Source organism: Mycothermus thermophilus (assembly GCF_041956435.1).
Source record: "Mycothermus thermophilus strain CBS 625.91 unplaced genomic scaffold VTJ04scaffold_8, whole genome shotgun sequence".
Taxonomy (NCBI): Eukaryota; Fungi; Ascomycota; class Sordariomycetes; order Sordariales; family Chaetomiaceae; genus Mycothermus; species Mycothermus thermophilus.
The window spans coordinates 39225-58644 of NW_027191434.1; the positions used below are offsets into that span (position 1 = coordinate 39225).

At 54.7% G+C, this 19420-nt stretch overlaps 6 protein-coding genes across 6 annotated transcripts; 3 read left to right on the plus strand and 3 right to left on the minus strand.

Annotated features, from left to right (window-relative positions):
- Positions 1-341: 341 nt before the first annotated feature.
- VTJ04DRAFT_10501 (uncharacterized protein) lies at positions 342-1391 on the plus strand (the record flags this gene model as incomplete). Its single annotated transcript, XM_069358248.1, has 1 exon — positions 342-1391. One exon carries the CDS (start codon positions 342-344, stop codon positions 1389-1391), a length of 1050 nt encoding a protein of 349 aa, XP_069213830.1.
- A 441-nt stretch (positions 1392-1832) lies between these two features.
- VTJ04DRAFT_10502 (uncharacterized protein) lies at positions 1833-7205 on the minus strand (the record flags this gene model as incomplete). The annotated part of the gene is made up of 1 exon (XM_069358249.1): positions 1833-7205. The coding sequence occupies one exon, from the start codon at positions 7203-7205 to the stop codon at positions 1833-1835; it is 5373 nt and encodes a 1790-aa protein (XP_069213831.1).
- A 582-nt stretch (positions 7206-7787) lies between these two features.
- Positions 7788-8454, plus strand: VTJ04DRAFT_10503 (uncharacterized protein; the record flags this gene model as incomplete). The annotated part of the gene is made up of 3 exons (XM_069358250.1): positions 7788-7976; positions 8057-8368; positions 8425-8454. 3 exons carry the CDS (start codon positions 7788-7790, stop codon positions 8452-8454), a joined length of 531 nt encoding a protein of 176 aa, XP_069213832.1.
- A 1057-nt stretch (positions 8455-9511) lies between these two features.
- VTJ04DRAFT_10504 (uncharacterized protein) lies at positions 9512-11446 on the plus strand (the record flags this gene model as incomplete). Its single annotated transcript, XM_069358251.1, has 5 exons — positions 9512-9813; positions 9874-9929; positions 9989-10192; positions 10251-10580; positions 10785-11446. 5 exons carry the CDS (start codon positions 9512-9514, stop codon positions 11444-11446), a joined length of 1554 nt encoding a protein of 517 aa, XP_069213833.1.
- Positions 11447-13432: 1986 nt separating this feature from the next.
- On the minus strand, positions 13433-14058 carry VTJ04DRAFT_10505 (uncharacterized protein; the record flags this gene model as incomplete). The annotated part of the gene is made up of 3 exons (XM_069358252.1): positions 13433-13863; positions 13922-13949; positions 14044-14058. 3 exons carry the CDS (start codon positions 14056-14058, stop codon positions 13433-13435), a joined length of 474 nt encoding a protein of 157 aa, XP_069213834.1.
- A 3799-nt stretch (positions 14059-17857) lies between these two features.
- VTJ04DRAFT_10506 (uncharacterized protein) lies at positions 17858-18160 on the minus strand (the record flags this gene model as incomplete). Its single annotated transcript, XM_069358253.1, has 1 exon — positions 17858-18160. One exon carries the CDS (start codon positions 18158-18160, stop codon positions 17858-17860), a length of 303 nt encoding a protein of 100 aa, XP_069213835.1.
- Positions 18161-19420: the final 1260 nt, after the last annotated feature.

Here is a 19420-nt window from a genome sequence, read left to right on the forward strand (position 1 = left end):
CCCCTATGCAGGTCTGTGGCATGGCATCGGAGCGCGGCTTGTTGGTTCAACATCAACATTGTCGACAAGGGATAAGGGTTCAAAACCACGTCAACATGTGCTCCGTCACTGGTCATACTTGCCTCGAATTTCACTTTCAGATTCAGATCCATCGACTAAAGACGTCTCCACTTACTTATAGTTGTTGGGTCATCCGAGGTCCAGCCTTGGAGAACCCTCCTGGATGGAGCCCCTGAGCTGAACTACTCGATTTCAGAACAGGAACACGCTTCCCGCACGTTCCGGCTCACAGTAAGCTCTACGGAGCAATACTGCACAGGCAAGCCCTCAGTTCAGCGACCATGAACGCCGTCCTCCTGGCCCTCGCCGGCCTCGGCGCGGTCGTGGCCATCCGCCTCCTCCAGTCCGCCATGGACTTCCTCAGCTTCCACCTCCTTCCCGGCTCACTCGGCTCCCTCACCGTCAAACGCTACCAACGACCTGGCAACACCGCCTGGGCCCTCGTCACGGGCGCCAGCGCAGGCATCGGCCTCGGCATCGCCCAGGAACTCGTCCGCCAGGGCTTCGGCGTCGTCCTCCTGGGGCACCTTCAAGACGAGCTCGAACAAGCCGCCGCCCAACTCCGCGCGATGCGTCCCGACGACGAACTCACCAAGCACCAAGACGGGCGGGTCCGCACCGTCGTCCTCGACGCCCGCACCGCGACCCCCTCGGATCTGGAAAAGCTAGCCGACACCCTCCGCCCTCTCGACCTCACCATCCTCGTCAACAACGTCGGCGGCAACCCCATCGCCCACCCCCCGTTCCGGCACCACGCGACCTACTCCTGCGCCGACGTCGACGCCGTCATCGACCAGAACGCGCGCTTCATGGCGCGGCTGACGGCGCTGCTCATCCCGCTGCTCGCTCGCGTCAAGCCCGGCACACAGCCCACGCAAAACCAAAACAGGTCGCTGATCCTGACGGTCTCGTCGGGCGCGTACATCGGCGTGCCGTACCTGGTCATGTACTCGGCCACGAAGGGGTTCAATCGCGGGTTCGGCGCCGCGTTGGCGAGGGAGCTGGCGCTGGATCCGGCCACGGCGCATGTGGACAGTTTGGTGGTGATTCCGGGCGAGGTGCGCAGCCAGGGGAACTGCCGCGGGTTGCCGTCGAATGCGCCCAGGTGGGATGTGTTTGGGAGGGATATTGTGAGGAAGGCCGGGGTGGCCGCGGCCAGGGGGTGGAGGGAGATGTTTCCGCATTGGAGGCACGCGCTGGAGTATACATTGTTGGAGATCGCTCCGCGGGCGGCGGTGGAGAAGGGGTTGGTCGAGCAGTTGACGGCGAAGAAGCAGGCGTGGGATGAGTATTTGCAGAAGAATCAGAAGAGGAAGATGGTGAAACATTAAGAGAGAGTGTCAGTGTGTCGACGTCAGGATTGTTTAAGTCGAGAACCAGGTGTGAGATGGCTGATGCCTTGGTGAATTATCTATGTATGAATAGCTCGGTAGACTTTAATGTTGTGTGTTGAGAGACGAAGATCACAAGAATGCCCTTCTAGCCACATAAGGTCTGAGAGAAACGGATTGGTTTCGCTGTGGAGAGGACACTTTCATTTCATGTTCATTTTCAACAAACATATTCATATAAGTACATCTCCATGCTCTCTCCATGCTCCGGTTCTCTCTATCAATGTATTCATCCAGTGCCGTAACCACCTCCGCCACCATCATAAATCCGCCGTCGAAATGCTAATTAGAATACAATAGAACTACACCAACCACCTTAAGCATTCGCTTTCTTCGCGGCGTCTCCGTGTGTGTGCACGATATATGTCTAACTCGTTACTCCTACCGCTTCCTCATGTCCTTCCCTTTCTTGCTCTTCTTCTTATCCTTGGGCAACTCCAATGGCGTTCCCTCAAGCGCCTTGGTCATGAACCGTAGCATGTAGTCATCGATAGTCCCCATACGTTCGCCAAATGCGTTGTACTGGACCGGGCCACTGTCAGTCTTGCCCTCTTCAGCACCTTCATCTCCGGCACCAGGTTCCGCTGTCCCATCACGCGGCGTACTGCCAACACGGGCGCTTGACGCTCCCGATGTTGCCCCGGCCTGCGGCTCCAAGAAATCGGCATCATCCTGCTGCGTCTCCTTCTCCGCAACCCGAGCGGCCGCCACATCTTCCTGATCCTCAGCCTGCTCCAGAGCGCGCCCGACGTTGCGAGGGTTCACCTTCCCGTCGACCCCGCCCAAAACGCGATCCATGGCGGCATTAGCAGCCAAGTCGTCCTCGTTTGCGCGGACCTCGCCGTCGGTACCGATCACGTCGCGCACTGCCAGCTTGTGGAAGTAGTCGGTCGTGAACTCGCCCTCCTGGATGACCACGTCATCAAGGATCTGCTTCTGCCCGGCTTTGCGCAGGATGTTGGCCTCAATGGTATGCTCGCTGACAAGGCGGTAGATGTGCACGTCGCGCGTTTGACCGATGCGGTGGCACCGGTCTTGGCACTGCTTGTCCATCGCCGGGTTCCAGTCTTGGTCGTAGAAGATGACCGTGTCGGCGCCAGTGAGGTTGATGCCCAGACCGCCGGAACGAGTGGACAAGATGAAGCAGAGAATGCGCGGGTCGTGATTGAAGCGGTCTGTGAGCAGTTGCCGCTGCTCTACCTTGGTGGCACCGTCGAGACGCAGGTACTTGTGACCGTGGATGTTCAGGAACTGCTCCAGGATGTCGAGCACCTTGGTCATTTGCGTGAAGATGAGGGCGCGGTGACCACCAGCTTGGAGCCGACGGAGAAGTTTGTCGAGAACTTGCAGCTTTCCACAATCGTATTGGAGGAGACGTTTGTCTGGGAACTGGATCGAGAGGCGCATGCGAGCCTCATGCCACGGATCCGGCGGACGCTCTGGTGGCATGTAAGGAGCAGGACGGACGGGCGCTGAAAGCCGTAGATCCTCTTCACGGAAGGCCGCAACACCGCGTTCACCAAGGAGCAGGCGCGTCATATCCCCTGTGACGACGGCCGGCGTTACGCACGCAAATTTGGTTATCGTTGTCTCCATAGAGTCGGCACGTTGCTGGAGTGTTGGAATTGCGTTGTGCAACAAAAAGGAGTCTTCCTCGAACCAACTCATGATCTTTTGGGGAATCTTGGGCCGCGGCTTGAATGGGCGGCGGTGCGTATCGAGTGTGAGCATTTCGATAAGTTGGCGCCCGTAAATCGGCCTCTGCTGACGCCGGAGAGCATTGACATAGACGCAATGTTGCAACTCCTCGAAGCGACCCCAACGAGCCGCACTCTCCAGGTACACCAGGTTTGACTTGACGGAGGCGGGATCGAGGGGCCGCGAGGCGTTTTGTGCTCGAACCCTTTGGGCGTCGCGGAGGTCTAGCAGGATGCGGTGGGTGCTCAACTGGGCAATGCGGTCGGCGTGTGTAGAGGACATGCCTTCGTACAACGTAGGGATCATGTTGAGGAAAGAGAGGTTGACCGTCTTCATAGGGCTGGGGTCCTCGAGGCGCTTCTGTACCAGTCGCGCATCTTGCTCATACTCGGCTGCTACCGACCGTTGCATGCGGAACGAGCTCATGATGGGCCGGTCCACAAAAAGGTCGGGGTGATTGCACACCTTGCGCAATTGCATCAAACAGTTGATGATGGACATGTAGTTTCCTGATGCCAAGGTTTGGCGAGTATCGGCACGCGACAGAAATCCATCGTAGAGTTCCCGCTGGCGCTTCGAGAGGCGGCAGAATTCAACGTGCTCGTATTTCGCAGGCATCTGCTTCTCGACATCGGCCTTGAGGCGGCGGAGCAGATATGGCCGCAGCACCTTGTGCAGCTTGGCAATAATGGCGCGAGCTTCGTCGTCGAGTTGTTCGCGTCCACTCTCCAAAATCTGGGACTCAGGACGCGAGAACCAATTGTGGAACTCCTGCAGGTCAACAAATCCTCCCTCGCCGTTCTCAGGCGGCGCCAGGAAGTAGAGCAACGACCACAGCTCGGTGAGGTTGTTTTGAAGTGGTGTACCAGTGAGGAGCAGACGAGAGTGCGTGTTGAAGCCCAAAAGGGTTTGCCACCGTTGTGACTTGAAGTTCTTGATGTTGTGCGCCTCGTCCAGAATCATGTAGTGCCACCGTCGCCGACGGAACACTTGTTGATCCTGCAAAACCATCTGGTATGATGTGATGCAAACGTTCCAGACGTCATCGTTGGTCCAACCCTGGCGTTTCCTCTTGCGCTCCTCCTGGTTCCCGTAGTAGGTGAGGATCTTGAAACCTGGACACCATTTCTTGAACTCCATCTCCCAGTTGAGCATGACGCTGGTTGGTACAATGACAAGATGCGGACCCCAGACCTCATGGTGACAGGCGAGGTGTGCAAGGAGAGCAATCGTTTGGATCGTTTTCCCAAGGCCCATTTCGTCAGCCAGAATGCCATTTGTGTTGTTAGCGTACAATGAGGCAAGCCAATCGAGGCCATGGTGTTGGTACTCGCGCAGCTTTCCGCGCAAAAGAAACGGTATCTCTGTCCGAGGCACTGCGGGTTGAGGAGATGTCGATCTGCTGTCTGTTTTTGGCGCGTTTAGCAATGACGCGGACGCCGGCGTCTCGGCCTCAGTTGGCTTCGTGTCGTCGGATGGACGTGGCGACTGGCTTCTGGAAGGACTGTGAGCATTGGTTGTAGGCTCCGTCTCGGGGCTGGGATGTTGGATTGTGGGCACAGAAAGGCACTCAGGCTCGGGGGCCAGAGCTTGAGGAGGCGCATCCGTCATGGAAACATCTTCGGTGGCTTGAGGTTGGTCTGAAGGAGGTTTGGATGTATCGGTGACGGATGATACGCCGTTCGTCAGCGGGACGGCTTCGGCAGTTGCCGCCGCCTCTGAGCTTTTTGCCGACTCGTCAATGTCGTCTCGGACTGGTGCCGTATTATCGGAGGAAGAGTGTGGTTTTTTCTGCGGCGGTTCGCCGTTGACCAAATCGGGACCTTGGTCCTGTGTTGGTGGGATTGGCTGATCGTCCTCTTTCTGTCCGCCATCGCCGTTGACTTGTGGTGGCTCTGCTGCCGCAACCTCGCTCATCTCCACGTCTTGAGCGGTTGCCTCGGCGGCAGCCTCACTCATCTCGACATCGTTGGACTCGGCCTCTGCAGCAGCGGCTTCGGCTTTGAGCTTCTTCAGCTCAGATTTCCCAAAGAACAGCCCAAGAAGCCCCGAGGGTTCATCCGACTCATCCGACTCATCACTTTCATCTTCCTCGTCTTCATCCGCATCCTCCTCTCCGGATTCCTCCTCTGTGGAACCCAAGTCATCATCCATATCAATGGATTCATCACTGGTATCATCATCACCCGCAACCTCTGCGGTGTTGTCGGGAGGTGCTGATTCTTCAATTAACTCGTTCAGGTCCGGCAGGTTGGCGTACTTCTCCCGAAGCTGCTCCTGAGTCAGAGCTTCGTCCGACAGCTCTGATTCCTCATCATCTTCTTCGTCGCCCGACGAGGACATGTTGTCTTCATCCTCATCTGACGCTTCATCCGACGCATCGCTTGAGCCATCAGATCCAATGTCTGAGTCTTGGTCGTCGGAAAGCAAGTCATCATCGTTTTCTTCATCATCCAAGTCCTCATCGGATAGCTCCTCGGTGTCGAACCTGGCTTGTCTTGCTTGCAACTTCATCTCGGACGCACTGACCGCCTGGTTCAGCGCGGCTTTCACGCGACGCTGTTCCTCGGCCTCCCAATCAGCCAACCTCCGACGGTTGACCTCAGCCTTGACGTTTTCCCAAGTGCCTGCCAGGATCTTATTAACGTATCGCCACCTTGCCTTGTTGAGCTCGATCTGTTCTCGTTCAAGCTCCTCGGCGGTTTTCGGTTGAGGGTTTCGACGTCGCCACTCGGCCTCGCAGGCGATAGCGAGGCGCTTGGCGGTGGCCCGATGCCGCTGTTGTTCCAGAAGCATAAGCTTGCGGAAGTTCGACATTGCTTTGGTCAGATGGTCCATGTGCGCCCACTGCCTCGGGGGCTCCTCCTCCGCCTCGGGCTCGAAGACAGAGCACCTCTCGGGAGCAAGGATGCCACCAGGCTCCACCTCTTTCTCAACTCTCAAGATAACCTTCGCATCCTGGACCAGCGATTCTTGGGTCGGCCGCGGCCCGTCTTCGGATGCCACAAACAACCCGCCCTCTTCGACAGGTATTTCCAAGGCCCGTTCAAAGTATTCTTCGAAGGATGGTCCGAGTTTGGGTCGTATGTTCGCTTGGTCACGGTGGACCAAAGGGATTTCAGTGAGCGGCGGCCTGGCCACAGCCTTGGCGCGGGTCGCAGAGCGCGTGGAAAAGGGGTTTGTGTGGTCAGAATGGTCATCGGTTGAGCGGGCATTGCGTGCGGAGCGGCGAGTGCCTTGGGATTGTGGTTTTGCTGGAGTTGCAGGGCGTCGAGGAGATGGGGAGCGACGTCGATTGCGTGCAGGTGACGGCTTAGCCTCTTGGGAGGGCTTTTTCGGCGGGGCCTTGCTGGATGGCTTCGGCGGAGCTTGCTTGCTTGACGTCGACGGACGCCGGGCAGATGCGCTCGCAGGAGTGGAAGGGGGATGGCCATTCGCCGAGGCCAGCCGATTCCTTGGGCTTGGTTGCTGGTTGTGCAGGACCTGTCTTGTTATCCGTTTGTCACTGGGTTGCAATTCCAGTGGGATTGCATTCAGGCGACCTGACTTGCGCCGGCCATCCTCAGTGATGAAAGTTGATGGCCCGTCGGCTTCGACCTTCTTCCATGGCGGGGATTCAGGTTTGGGCTTTCGGGCGGTGGTGGTGGGAGTCGTGTCCCGCGTCCGGCGCCGTTTGACAGGGGGCCCATCGGCAGTACTCGGGGTCTCGCGAGCCCTGCGGATGCCGTTGGCCTGCGGGGTATCTACCGGTGCGTCTTGAGTGGTGGTGGTGTCGGCCAGCGGCTTTTCATCATCATGGGCATTATCAGGAAGTCCGTTGGATTCGCGGGGCGCGTCGCCAGGTTCATCATTCGAAATGGATGTCGGAGCATCGGACAGAGGTGTGGAGGAGGAACGGTCATAACCGGGATGGACCGTATTGTGGTCATCGGTGTTATCGTGGTTGGCGTCGTCATGGTCGTTGTTGACCCCAGCGTTGGGGTCGTCGGCGCCGGAGGTTGAAAGCGGATCGCGGAGCGTGCATGTTGTTGGGCTCGGCGACGCGATCTTGGTCATGGTCACAGCAGCGTGCACCGCGAGGCGAACAAGACCGAGATCTCGGCGAATGTGGCATCTGGCGGGCCGAAAAAAAGGTCAGAAAAACCGCCAGAACTCGGAGAATGTTGTGTCAAAGTTTGCGCATGTCCACGGCTCGGGGAGGCTCGCTACGACGCGATTTGTGGTGGAAATGGTGGTTGCCCGCAAATCTTTGCTAACTGACAAAAATTCACTTCATTTCTCCCATGACTGCCATGCTGAGAAGGCGATTTCCGCGTCAACGCTTCCAGGATGCCGCACCCTGGTTGGCTGATGCCTGAGGCATCCACGCGGGGAGCTCTTGGCGTCTCGTCTCTTGCCAATCGCAGCCAACGGGTGGGGCACTGAGGAGCAGCGTGTCCAATCACAGCTTCTGTGCCTCTGTGCCACCCAAGCCGCGAGCTGCTCTGAGCTTCCGGATTCCGAACCACAATCACAACCATCGACATCATCAGACATCGAGAACACCTCCTCCGACCGGCAGGGACTGCGGCACCACCAAGGCATGTTTTGCCAGAATATTCACTGCGATGCCTTGACACAAGCTAATTGGCTTCCTAGATGCTGTCCCGTCGGCTTGTGCGGGTGGCGCCGCTTCGTGCGGCGTCCCTCCTCACGCCTCGACCCCTCCCCGTCATGGTGCAGCGGCGAACCTTCCTCCCCGAATCCATGGTCGGCAGGAAGGTCATCGACGAGAAATACCCCGACTCCGACTACCCGAAGCTTACAGATGCTGAGGACCCGGATATGGTACGTGGGCGTTTGTGGATGGAGGTGGTGGTGGAGGATGAAATGCCGCGACGACGACGGGCTGACTGTTCCTCGCGTAGAACGGCGGTTACATCAATCCTCCGCGCATCAAGCGCCAGTTCCGCGACCCGCACGCCGACTGGTGGGATAAGCAGGAGCGCAGGAACTTTGGCGAGCCCGTTCACGAGGACCACGACATCCTGGGCATGTTCTCAACCTACGAGTACACCTGGACCACCACTGGCAAAGGCTTGTTTCAGATTGGTGTCTTCATCTCCGTCTTTCTCAGCGTGTGCTACGCAGTCAAGTTGACGTATCCGGACCGCGTTGCTTATCCCCGCGAGTTTGAGGGGGGTCTTGAGAGAGAGCTGGGCGGGAAGGGCGCCGTCAGGGTGAGTCCTCTGGGCATCATGCTTCTGGCGCTGCAGTGTCGCTAACAGTTATCTAGGCCAGGATGCCAGGCGATCCGGATCCGTGAAAGAGTCGAAGGCATCATTGTGTATATGCGTCAGTCGAAAATTGATTTGATTCCTTTGTCATGTGAACTTGATCCTAAATGTGGCCTCCGTATCCCTGAACCGGACCGAGGCATCTTTCATCTTCCAGGTTGGCATGGGAGTTTAGTGGTTTTGTGGCACTCAGGTGGTGTCGTGGTCTTGTCATCCGTGCCTACTCCAACCCGGTTGAGAACGTGTTCTGCTGCCGATGGAAGTTTCTGGCCTGGTCTACGTGACCAATCGCTCTGGCCCAGTGGCTTCAGTCTGGCAAAATCCGGAATATCCTTTTCGCCCTGCGGATTGGTTCTGGCAAGCCCATCCAATCCACCTGATCACATATCCACGCAGTCGTCAAGAGGCCAGGCCTGAGGAAAGAAGACTGAGGAGCCCGTTGTCTCGTGAAGTCCGGTTGAATGTTCTGCCCTCCAATTGCTCCTTTCCCTGCCAATCCCATCGAGCACTCAACGGAGACATTGATGTCATCGGCATCGCCTCATATTAACCCTTTCTTCTGGCCCACTACACCCGAAAGCGCGACCCTCCATCCTCCTCCTGGTCTCTCCCAACAACCTGGAACCTGGCATGTCTTTTCCCATTGATGCCTGGTCTTGAGATGTTCTGGAAGCAGCGTCCGTGTTCTCGGAATAACCTACCTACTATGGCTGCATGCTTGGGTCCTCATGACCGCATGGGGCTAGGCATGCTCAATGCGGAGCATGAGCCTGGTCTGGATGAGCACCTCACCTTTCCTCTCGTTCACTTCGACAAAAGCTCGGCGTTTTGACATGCCCAATTCTGCCCACGATGCTGGAGGTCTCCTGCTGATCCCGGGCCTCCGAGTTCTTTGGACTCGTTGCCAACTACGCAACGCCTCGAGGTTTTGGTTTGTCTCATTTTGCTCAGGCGCACATCAGAATTGTCTCTACCTTTCAGCTTCTTTTCCTCTTGCCCTGCACGGGGTTAATCGATTCATTTACATCCCTCATTGGCATTCCTCGGTTCTCGACTTCAACGCCTTGCAGGTTGCCTCTGGCAAGGATGCGCTACGACGACTGGGACGTCATTTTCTTCCCGACTGGACGTGACTCCAAGATCCCCTTCAAGGAGTTCAAGGTCGCCTGCCATGTGGTTTCAGACCTGGAGCTCGCCCACCTCCATGGTCCCGTAGGCACGCCCGTCATGACTTGCTTTGTGCCAAGTCTACCGCCTGGAGCTGGGTTCCAGATTTCCATTCACTGCTGGCGCAAACCGGCTCTGAGCCAGTTCTCTCGCACCTACAGCAAACACACTAGTCTGATCAAGTTCGAAGCTCGTATCCTCATCGATGGGCGTCAGGTTGCGTGCGTGTTGGAACCTTCCCTCAGTGACAACCCTCGTCCAAATACTGACTTCTGATCCAGGTCCACTATCCTCGACCGCGACGTCAATGGGCCGCACTTGATCACTAGCACCTGTGGTTGGTGGCTTCTTCTTGAAGACATGGTATTTTGTCCTAATCCGCTCTCTCCATATTAGAGTTCACCAAGACCGGGGAGCTCGAACGTCTAAAGTTTCCTCTGTTCCGTCGTGAGCTTCTCTACCAAAACCATTGGCGACCCGGCGACAACCTCGGCCGCATCAAGATAATCATCAGTGAGGGGTTCCCCCGTGACTCTCTCACCGCGCCTATTGAGCGTGTCAAAAATGTCGTGGCTTTCTCGTTTCAGCATGCCCCGCTTGGTTCGTCTTCACGCTATCCAACTCTCTCATAGTTCACTTGCTAACTGTGAGGTCTCAGAGATCCTCGAGGCGAATTCGATCGCCTGGCCAAACCAAGCCATGTGGCACACGGCACCGTTCGCCTCCACCATGCCAGTCCCGACATACCAAGCGGAAGATGGACCGAGCTCTCACACGCATTCCCCAAACTGCAAATCCATACCTCTGCGCAATCTCAAGACTCCCGGATTCCCTGCCGTGACAATGTCCACGCCAATGTTCGACAACTCGGCGATCAACACTGGCTTTGGCGGCCTGGCCATGTGCATGGGTGCGGTGGATTTCTCCAACCCAGGAACCACTGGTGTTCCACCGTCTTCGGACCCATGTGCAGAATCAACGTACAATGGTGGGTGGGCTAACTCTACAGAGGGCACGCACCAGCCTGAATCGTGGGAACCGATGATGAGCGTGTGGTCAGGGCATGAGCAATACTCCCGACATGACATTCATGGCATTTCTGACTCTATCGTGCCCAACTACGTTTCTCTGCCTCATCCTCCACATCCGCAAGTACACACCGCATCGGACGTTATGCATGTCTGTGAGCCAGGCCTTGACGATGAGACAGCCAAGCTCGGGGTTCCAGCAAACACGCCCATCGACGAGATATCGGAGGCTGACAGCCAAAATGCTGTGTATTCCACAGTTCAGCAAGCGCACATGTTACCTGCCGATTTTGCCTCACCACTCGGACGCTCGCTGCTCAACCAACCCTTTCCTGTACCGAGAGTCCCGCAAACCAAGGGATTGTCCGCCATGGATCCAAATCCTGCCAAGCACAACGAGCCCATATTGCCAAATGTGCCCGGCACAGATGGCATGGAAACTTGTCCGACATCCCAGGCGGTGGTTCTCGGCGCTGTAGAGGCGATATGCCCTCCCCAACCACTGGCCCTGCCAGCAGGAGATGCCAATCGCAGTAGTCTCGACCTCGCACATGAGAACGATTCCGCTTTCCCGACACCAACAAACACCGTGACGAGCGACCCCAGTTGTGGGAAGGGAGAAAAACGCTCTGCATTTTTCAGTGGTGGGAAAGGAAGTGCGACGAGGAGGCGCACCAGGAACTTTACACCAGCGTCGGACAGGGCGATCGACGAAGCGGATGAGCCGCGTCGCATGAGCCCACAGGCTCGGGGCTTGCTCTTTGGCGTGAACGAACCGATGACAGAAGTTGGGCAAGAGAAGACAGGGAGCGCGCATATTGCTTAGGGCTGAGCAGGTTAACATTGCTACGCGGTCTGATCGTGGAGGTCGGATAGTGTACCCGACAAGATGGATTAGGTGGATCCGGTGAACGAACAAACGAGGCAACCTTATTTTAACCTCAACTTGTACCCAATAGCTCCACATACGACGATTTGGCGGGTTCTGTATTGCTACTCAGTGGTGACGTCAACCCGCTTATACCTGTTTGCTCATGGCATTGACATCGCGGATTAGGAGAGCCATACGGTCATTTTGACTTAATGGTTCATTGGTGCCATGTGACTTTTTGCTTGTTTATTAGTCCAGCAATCACCACTTTCCTGGTCTCCCATCAGCCCCAAGTTGAATTATCAATGCGAGTTTTGGACACAAATGCTAGGACTGCGATACTGCGATCTTTGAAACCTGAGTCCAGGACGATGAGATCTATTAATATGGGCTGTATCTCTTCAGGCCGGCAGCGTCGTGGAAGATGAAACACCAAGTCGCCATATTAGTCCTTCACAACATGGGTAAGGTATATGCGAGTTGAGGCGCCTTGGCCATGGATCCAAGGGCCCGTTAATGCCGAAAGCTGTTTCTTTAAAGCTTTGGATATCTTACAAACACGGATTGCGTGTGCGCAGTACTACACCTTGGTAGTCTCTTTAAGCATCGCACGCATCACGTCTGCAGCTGGCAACGTCCTTGCACGTCGAGGGATGGCACGGAAAACACGAAACATGCTCCTTAAAGGTCTCGGACTCCCAGCGCAGACGTTAGTCGGCCACTCCTTTTCCCGTTCAACTTCAATCTCAGCACTCCTCAATACATTGTTTATCAATTCTTATCTCCTCCCTTATTTTCCCACCAAGGAATGGGAGAAACATCGGTGCAAGGTAACGTGGTTCACTCACTTCATGGACTCTTTGGGTACCTCAGAAGCTTTGGGTGTTTTGACTCTGTGGGAATGGAGTGGCAGAGTGCCCGTGTAACGAGGATTGAATGTTGATCGTAATAATGAAAGTGACGAGCCGGAGGGGGTGTCGGAGGAAAACCGTCCATCAACTACACAACGACAACGTAATCAGGTAACTCTGACCCCATCTCAGAATGCCGGAAACTGTTCGTTTTGACAAAAGCACCGGGGATATTTTGCGGCTCACAGGTAAGTGGGCGCATGACGGCGCGACCCAACAAAAGGCAGCAAGGCAACCATTCCAAGCCATCCCAACACCCTACGCCACAACTCCACTAAGCCCTGCACGGACAGCAAGACGACTCGGTGTGTTTCAGTTTAGTACGCACGGTACATGCATAATAGGGTGGAGGTAATAGGGTGGAGGTAATAGGGTGGAGGTAATAGGGTGGAGGTAATAGGGTGGAGGCTCAGTCTTGCCTGTCCCGCCGGCTCACGCATGAGGACATGAAGAATGGTGGCAACGGGGCTTTCACACCGCCTCTTCCCAGAGCCTCATTTTTTGTCGGAGAAGCAAGAGGATGCAGCAGAAAACGTGCACTTTTGGATCTCGGATCCTGTCCATAGGGTGGGTGTGGGGCAGAGCGTGGGAAGCAGAGCCTTGTGCGGGGATCTTGGCTGCCCACGTCGGTCGGGAATGGCATCATCTCGTGCCTGGCGGACCTGGACTTGCGTGTGGGACGAGGAGGTGGGTATGCTGAGGATAGCTGGCAACATGACGGGAGAATCCTCGAGGGGTGTCGTGAAAGACGAAGTTGTAGGTATGAGGGCGTCCAGCAAACACTTCGATATCACGATACTTACGAACGCAGCAAAGTTGAGAAGAGGTGGTCAATTGTCAGAGAATGAAAGGAACGCTAGTGACAACACGCTAAATCCTCATATCCAAAACCACAACCTACAGACATGTATATCCACCACAATGAAGCCATCTGTACTCCGCGCCATTCCATCTCCATATGTTGCATACTGCCAAAGGCTGTGCAGGATCGACCACGCTGAGCTCTCTGCACACCAGCAACGGCGATCCTTTACTGCCAGTTGGGGCTCAGGAAGCTGCCCGTCACATCAGGCATCTGGTCCTGGCCAGTGCTGCTTGACATGGTAGCGGTTGTCTGGGGACTGAAGGCTCCAGCGTGAAGGTCAAGTTCCTCGTCAGGGACGAGAGGACCTTGAATGTCGTAGAGGCCAACAATGAAATCGATCCCCTCCTGGGGTAGTTTGTGAGAGCATTGAAGATGCTGGCGGTAATGGTCGCGGCGGGCGAAGGCGGGGGGTTCCTTTTCCAGCCAGCAGATCATGCACATGAACTTGGGTGTTTCCTGGACAGCCCGGATGTGGCGCTGCAATGCGTCGGAGCGCGTGTAGGTCTTGCCGCAGAGACAGGTGGTGCCGGTCAGGCGGCCATGGCCTGGAGCTGGGGTTGGTAGGGTGGTGACGTCCTGGTCATGTTCGGTTTGTGCTGTGGCAGTGTCTTGTGGCCTCCTATGTCAGAGTGTTAAAAAAAAAGTGTTGCTCACATAATCCAAGACCCTGCCACAGGGTCGGCTATTCCCAATTGGCGGTGGAAATCGCTTTTGTCATTTGTTGTGCTTCTGTCAAAGCCATCGGCATCGTGTTGGTCGGCCATGTTGGTGTTCACCTCTGGAAGATACATTGGCGCGCTGTTCGTGGGTATCGCTGTCCTGAAGTCCCGTGGGTATAATACCAGTGAAGAGTCAAGTGATGGTAGGCAATAGTGGTCAATCAGGTCCTTAAGTGGGTAATGGGGTAGGGAAGAAGGAAAGAAGGAAGGGTTGACTCTTCAGGTTTTGAGTGAAAGATTGGAGGAACACGGAAGAGAAAGGATCAAGATGTACTACACAGTAGTCAGGCGAGCAAACGTGGGAGGTCAGGATTTTAGGTATCGCGGTTCCTCTCTCCCAAGGCCAGGATTCTCATGCCCGCATCAAAGACAGCACGTGGGCATATCGTATATGTTCAATCTCAGGTACCTGACTAGACAGACTGTGGCCTGCGCAAAGGCTAGGGGGAGGGACTTCAGGTCTTCACACTCCAAGTTTTCCTCTGGCCGGACGGACAACACCTACAGTTAGGTACGTACCTTGCCTGAGTTTGTACCTTATGTAAGGTACTTGATGTTTTCCAGGTTCCAACCTCACATGTGGATACCGGACCATATAACTAGGAGGTGCCTGCGATCCATCCACCCTGATAATAAGCCTTACTTCTTCCCGCAAGCAGCAATGTTCGTCTCGGTTGGGATAATATTATCCGTCTCCCTGCTTGAATCTTAGCTTTTCAAATGCCCCAACCCGTACAATGCCCAACATGCAACAAGACATTCCCCTCGAAAGAACGATGGAGGTGAGAAGTTGCCCAAACCATGGATGAGCATTCACAACACCAAGACATCGACATGAATGGCTGATTTTGAGATAATTCATTAATAGTCAGCATAATCGCTGTCATGAAAAGAAATTCTCGTGTCCAAATTCTCAATGTTGCCGAAACGGACAACCAATGCGCTTCGCGACAAAAAGAGACCTGAAGCGACACCTGAGAACACACCCAGGGGACAGCATTGCAAACATCACCCAATCATGCATCTATTGTTTGGCTCAATTCAACCGGAGGGACAATCTCCAACGACACATTAACAATGCCCACAACGGGGGGATCCACAACGCCATTAAACAAGGAGACATCGACACTGTTGCATCATTTCTCGACTTGAATGGAGAAGGTCTCCAGCAGGTACTTGATCAAACTGACGACGTCGGCCTAACCCCATTACACAAGGCTGCTGAAAGGGGTTCAACAGAAATTGTTGAGCTTCTGCTACACAGGGGTGCGCGTATCGAAAGAACAACCAGAGCTTCGTTTCCCCTCCGGGACGATCACATTAGAGGCGTTGACCGGTTAGGATGCGTTGAGCCAATCCATTTAGCAGCGCTAAGGGGCCATGAAGCAGTTGTCCGTACATGTCTTCAGTACGGGGCTAATGTGAACGCTCGGACTTCATATCAGCTTTCCGTTCTCCACATCGCAGCAGCGGGCGGTCATGAACAGGCTGTTGAGGCCCTCCTGAGTCATGGAGCTGATGTCAACTCTCAGGACCACTCCAAGCGCAGTCCTCTTCATTTGGCGGCGGCAGCTGGCTATGAAGCGGTGGTCAGAAATCTCCTGGCCTACCGAGCTGAAGTGAATTTGAAGGATGTGGATGCGATGACTCCTCTCCATCTTGCAACCGGAGAAGGTCATGCGAATATCACGAGCATATTGGTTCGCAACGGGGCAGACATAAATGCTCAGAATACAAAGGACTATTATACCGCGCTTCACTATGCGGGTAAGTCTTGATTACTGGATACCAAGATGACAGTTAATAGTAGAGGGCTGATACTTAAAATAACACTCTTAAAGTCAAGATACGCAACGAAGACATTGTCAAACTCCTCCTCAATTCGGTCGCAGATGCCAATGTTCGAGCAGGGCCTGACGGACTGACCCCTCTCGAACTCGCCGTCGACTTAAAATGGGAAAGTGGTGTAAGGCTCCTTCTTTCTGGGGGAGCTACCGTCAATTCCTGGACACCCGATGGGTTCGCGCCTCTCCACAAGGCCGTTCTGCATTGCTCCGTGCCCATCATCCAGATATTGCTCAAAAATGGGGCAGATGTCAACGCTCCCTGCAAGAATCGGCTCAAGGCAGGGCTAACCCCATTACATCTCGCAATAGACGAATACTACTATGATGACAGAGAAGTTATTCCTGTTATTCTTGAGACGCTGATCAACATGGGTGCCAACATCCATCACCAGGCTGAAAAAGGCACCCCCCTGCATTATGCTGCTGCAAGAGGTCGCACGAGAGGTATGAAAATCCTCATCAGTCGCGGCGCTGATGTCAATTCTCGGGATAAATCAGGCAGCACTCCTTTGCACTATGCAGCATCGATGTTGCAGGTCGATGCTGTCAAGATGCTACTTGATATGGGCGCTGATGTTAACGCTCGTAAGACTGAAATGGCCGGCGGCGAGACACCTCTTTGGTCTGCTCTGTTAGCCACCAAAAGGTGGAACTTCGAGGATTCCAGCAAGGTGCTACAGGTCCTTATCGAGGGTGGAGCGGACGTTGGAGCTCGATGGCATGGTCAGACACCGTTAGTCTGGGCAAGGAGGAGGGGTTCTTGGAGGGTAGTAAAGTTACTGGAGAGGGCGATAGAGGCCAGAGGTAACTCGAGAACCCCAGATACAAGCGGCTGATGAGAGAAACATCAGGGATCTTTTATCTCTGTATTTGAAGAGTTTTGATATTGACTCTTTCGATCGTAGGCACCCAAAGAACAAAAACGAAGAATGATGTGACAACAAAATACGGTTTGACCTGCTACTTGATGAATGGCTTTTCTCACAACCCGGGTTTGTTAGTACTCAGAGAAGCAAAGCCCAGCTTCCCTCCAGGTCCTCTACGTTCAAACTTCAATATATACACTGAATACATAACTATATTTTTAAGTGTGTATGTCTGTCTGTCTGTCTGTGTGTGTGTGTGTGTGTGTGGGTGGGTGGGTGGGTGGGTGGTTGGGTGCGGGCGGCCGAGCAGGCGTGCGAATGAACCACAAAGAGAGAAAATCAACTAATATGTGTTGTATGTCAAGTCAGCAACGAGCTTGGAATTAGCAAGGAAAGCGGGAACCCCAAGAAACAATGGGTTCTTTGAAGTTGTTGGGCGGGGGACTCGGCAGCGGCTAGGCGGGCAGCCTTCACGCTGGCCCGCGAACCATAATTAGGCGACCCGTGACAAGGCAACGGGCTGTATACTTACACGGCGAAGGATGGGACTCGACAGGTGTGCTCAAGCGGTGAACAGAAAGCATAGGCATCCAATTGTCTAATCCCCTCATTCTGCATAATAGGATGGAAGGTCTGGGAGAATCTTTCGCCACCCCCTGCGCCAAGAAGAGTCCAAATATCACTGGGGTGCCCTGCTATGGAGTAGCAGGTTGGGCGTTCATGTCTCCGTCGGCTCGACGCATGATAGGCACGGAGGGGCAGGTTCCCAGGAGACTTGGCGAGGGGAAGCTCTGACGGGGAGGCTGTTGAGGGTGATGATGGCACAAACTTGGGTCTGCAATGTGCGCACCTCCGTCGGATTACCAGATGCAACGAAAATACCTTCATGCTTGGAAGGGGGAAAAGAGACGGGCAATTGATGGTGCCAAAGAAACCTAGCCATAGGAAGGAATTGCGAGAGTTCAACAAAGTTGACATTGACGATGTGAGCTACCTGACTTGTTAACATTCTTCGCAAAGCAATCTCTCCACCACAAAATGGACAATCTTTCCAATACCTCCTCTGACAACCAATCCATCCTTCATACATCCATGAAGGGCCATAGGGTGCAAGACAGCAAGGCTGTGTGCCAAGCGACACTTCAACCCAGCAACCCCTCACTGCAAGAGGGAGCCACCCGTGAAGCTGCTCAAGTCACTGGGGGCCTCAGCCGGATCAGAGCTGCCCGGAGCTGTGGTCATTGTGGCCGGAGAGCTGGAGCCGTTGAGCGGGAGGCCGAGATCATGACAGGCAGCTGCCAGATCGATAAACTTGCCTCGGAGCTTGTGTGCGCAACGCAGATGCTGTCTGTGGTGGTCACGGCGTTTGAAGACGTTGATGTTGGGGTCACACCCATGCTCGTAACAGCGGTACAGCTGTCCCGCGGGAGTTTGCGGGTGATTGGGGTGTTTGGACTGCATGTGGCGTTTGCGGGCGTCTCGGCGGGAGAAGTTCTGGCCACAAATGGAACACAGCCATTGCCCGTCTGACGAGGTGCGCGGTTGAGGTTGTGACAATACTCGTTGTGGCCTCCTGTATCACGTGTTAAAAAAAAAAAGGCTTACGTGATGCAGTTGTCTGTCTTGCCCATCATGACGCCTTGGGGAAGTATGTTGTATGAGTTCATTACCCAAGGCTCACGAAGAGACAGCTTTTGAGGAAGCGCGGGTTTTGGGAGATCTGGGAGGTTGTGATGTATCTGAGAGCCCATGGGGTCCATGTTGAGCAGGGGATGTCCTTGTGAAGCTTGAAGCCGTCGTTTACTAGGTAAGTAGCAGTATGAGATGTTTGGAGGGGGCAGTCGGAGTTGGATGGAAGAAGAGGTCGACAAAAGTTAAGAAAGGTTGGAATGAGTTGACAAGTGAGATCAAATTGGCTGCGCAGGCAGCTGGAGTTCCAAGGGAAGATCTGTGCTTCTAGGCGGGCGGTCCCCTAAGCCTGCATCTATTCGGGCGCCTCGTCCTTATGCTCACCAATCCTGAGGGACGTGGCTTGACTGGGAGTAGGGTGGTGGCTGATGTCGATGTGGCAGTCAAATGTGCTAGTTATTGTCCCTCTTCGCTCTTTTGCTGTGCCTCAGGAGTAATATTGATTCAACCCAGAGTCACCTTCTCTTAGGCTGTACTGTCTCTGTCAGGACCTCATCAGCTCCTCCGCAAATATTCACCCTAAACCTCTAAGACAATGGCGAACCACCAAACCTGCCCAGAATGTGGCAAAACATTCCCCTCCCGCCAGGCCTTGAGGTAACACAGCCCTCCAATCCCAAGTACTACAAAGCACCATTAGGAGATTGGTGTCTAATCAGAGACCTCATAGTCAGCACAAGCGGAATCATGGCAAACGGTACTTCTGTGAAAAATGCCAAAAGCGATTCGCAACAACAAGGGACCTGAATCGGCATCTCCTGAAACATCGGGACTCGAACGCCAGTCTATTAAGCTGCGTATTTTGCCGAGCAACCTTTGGCCGAAACGACAACCTGAAGAGGCATATCGACAAAAAACACCGAGGTCCATTGAGTGGCTCCCAGCACCAGCCTGTTGACGACGATGAGGCGGGGGAAAACATCAAAGCCTACCAAGAACGGCTTCACCTTGCAGCCCGTCATGGTATGGTTGAGGAGGCTAGGGCGTTGATTGGCAAAGGTGTCGACGTCAATGCTCCGGTCGATCCTGTTG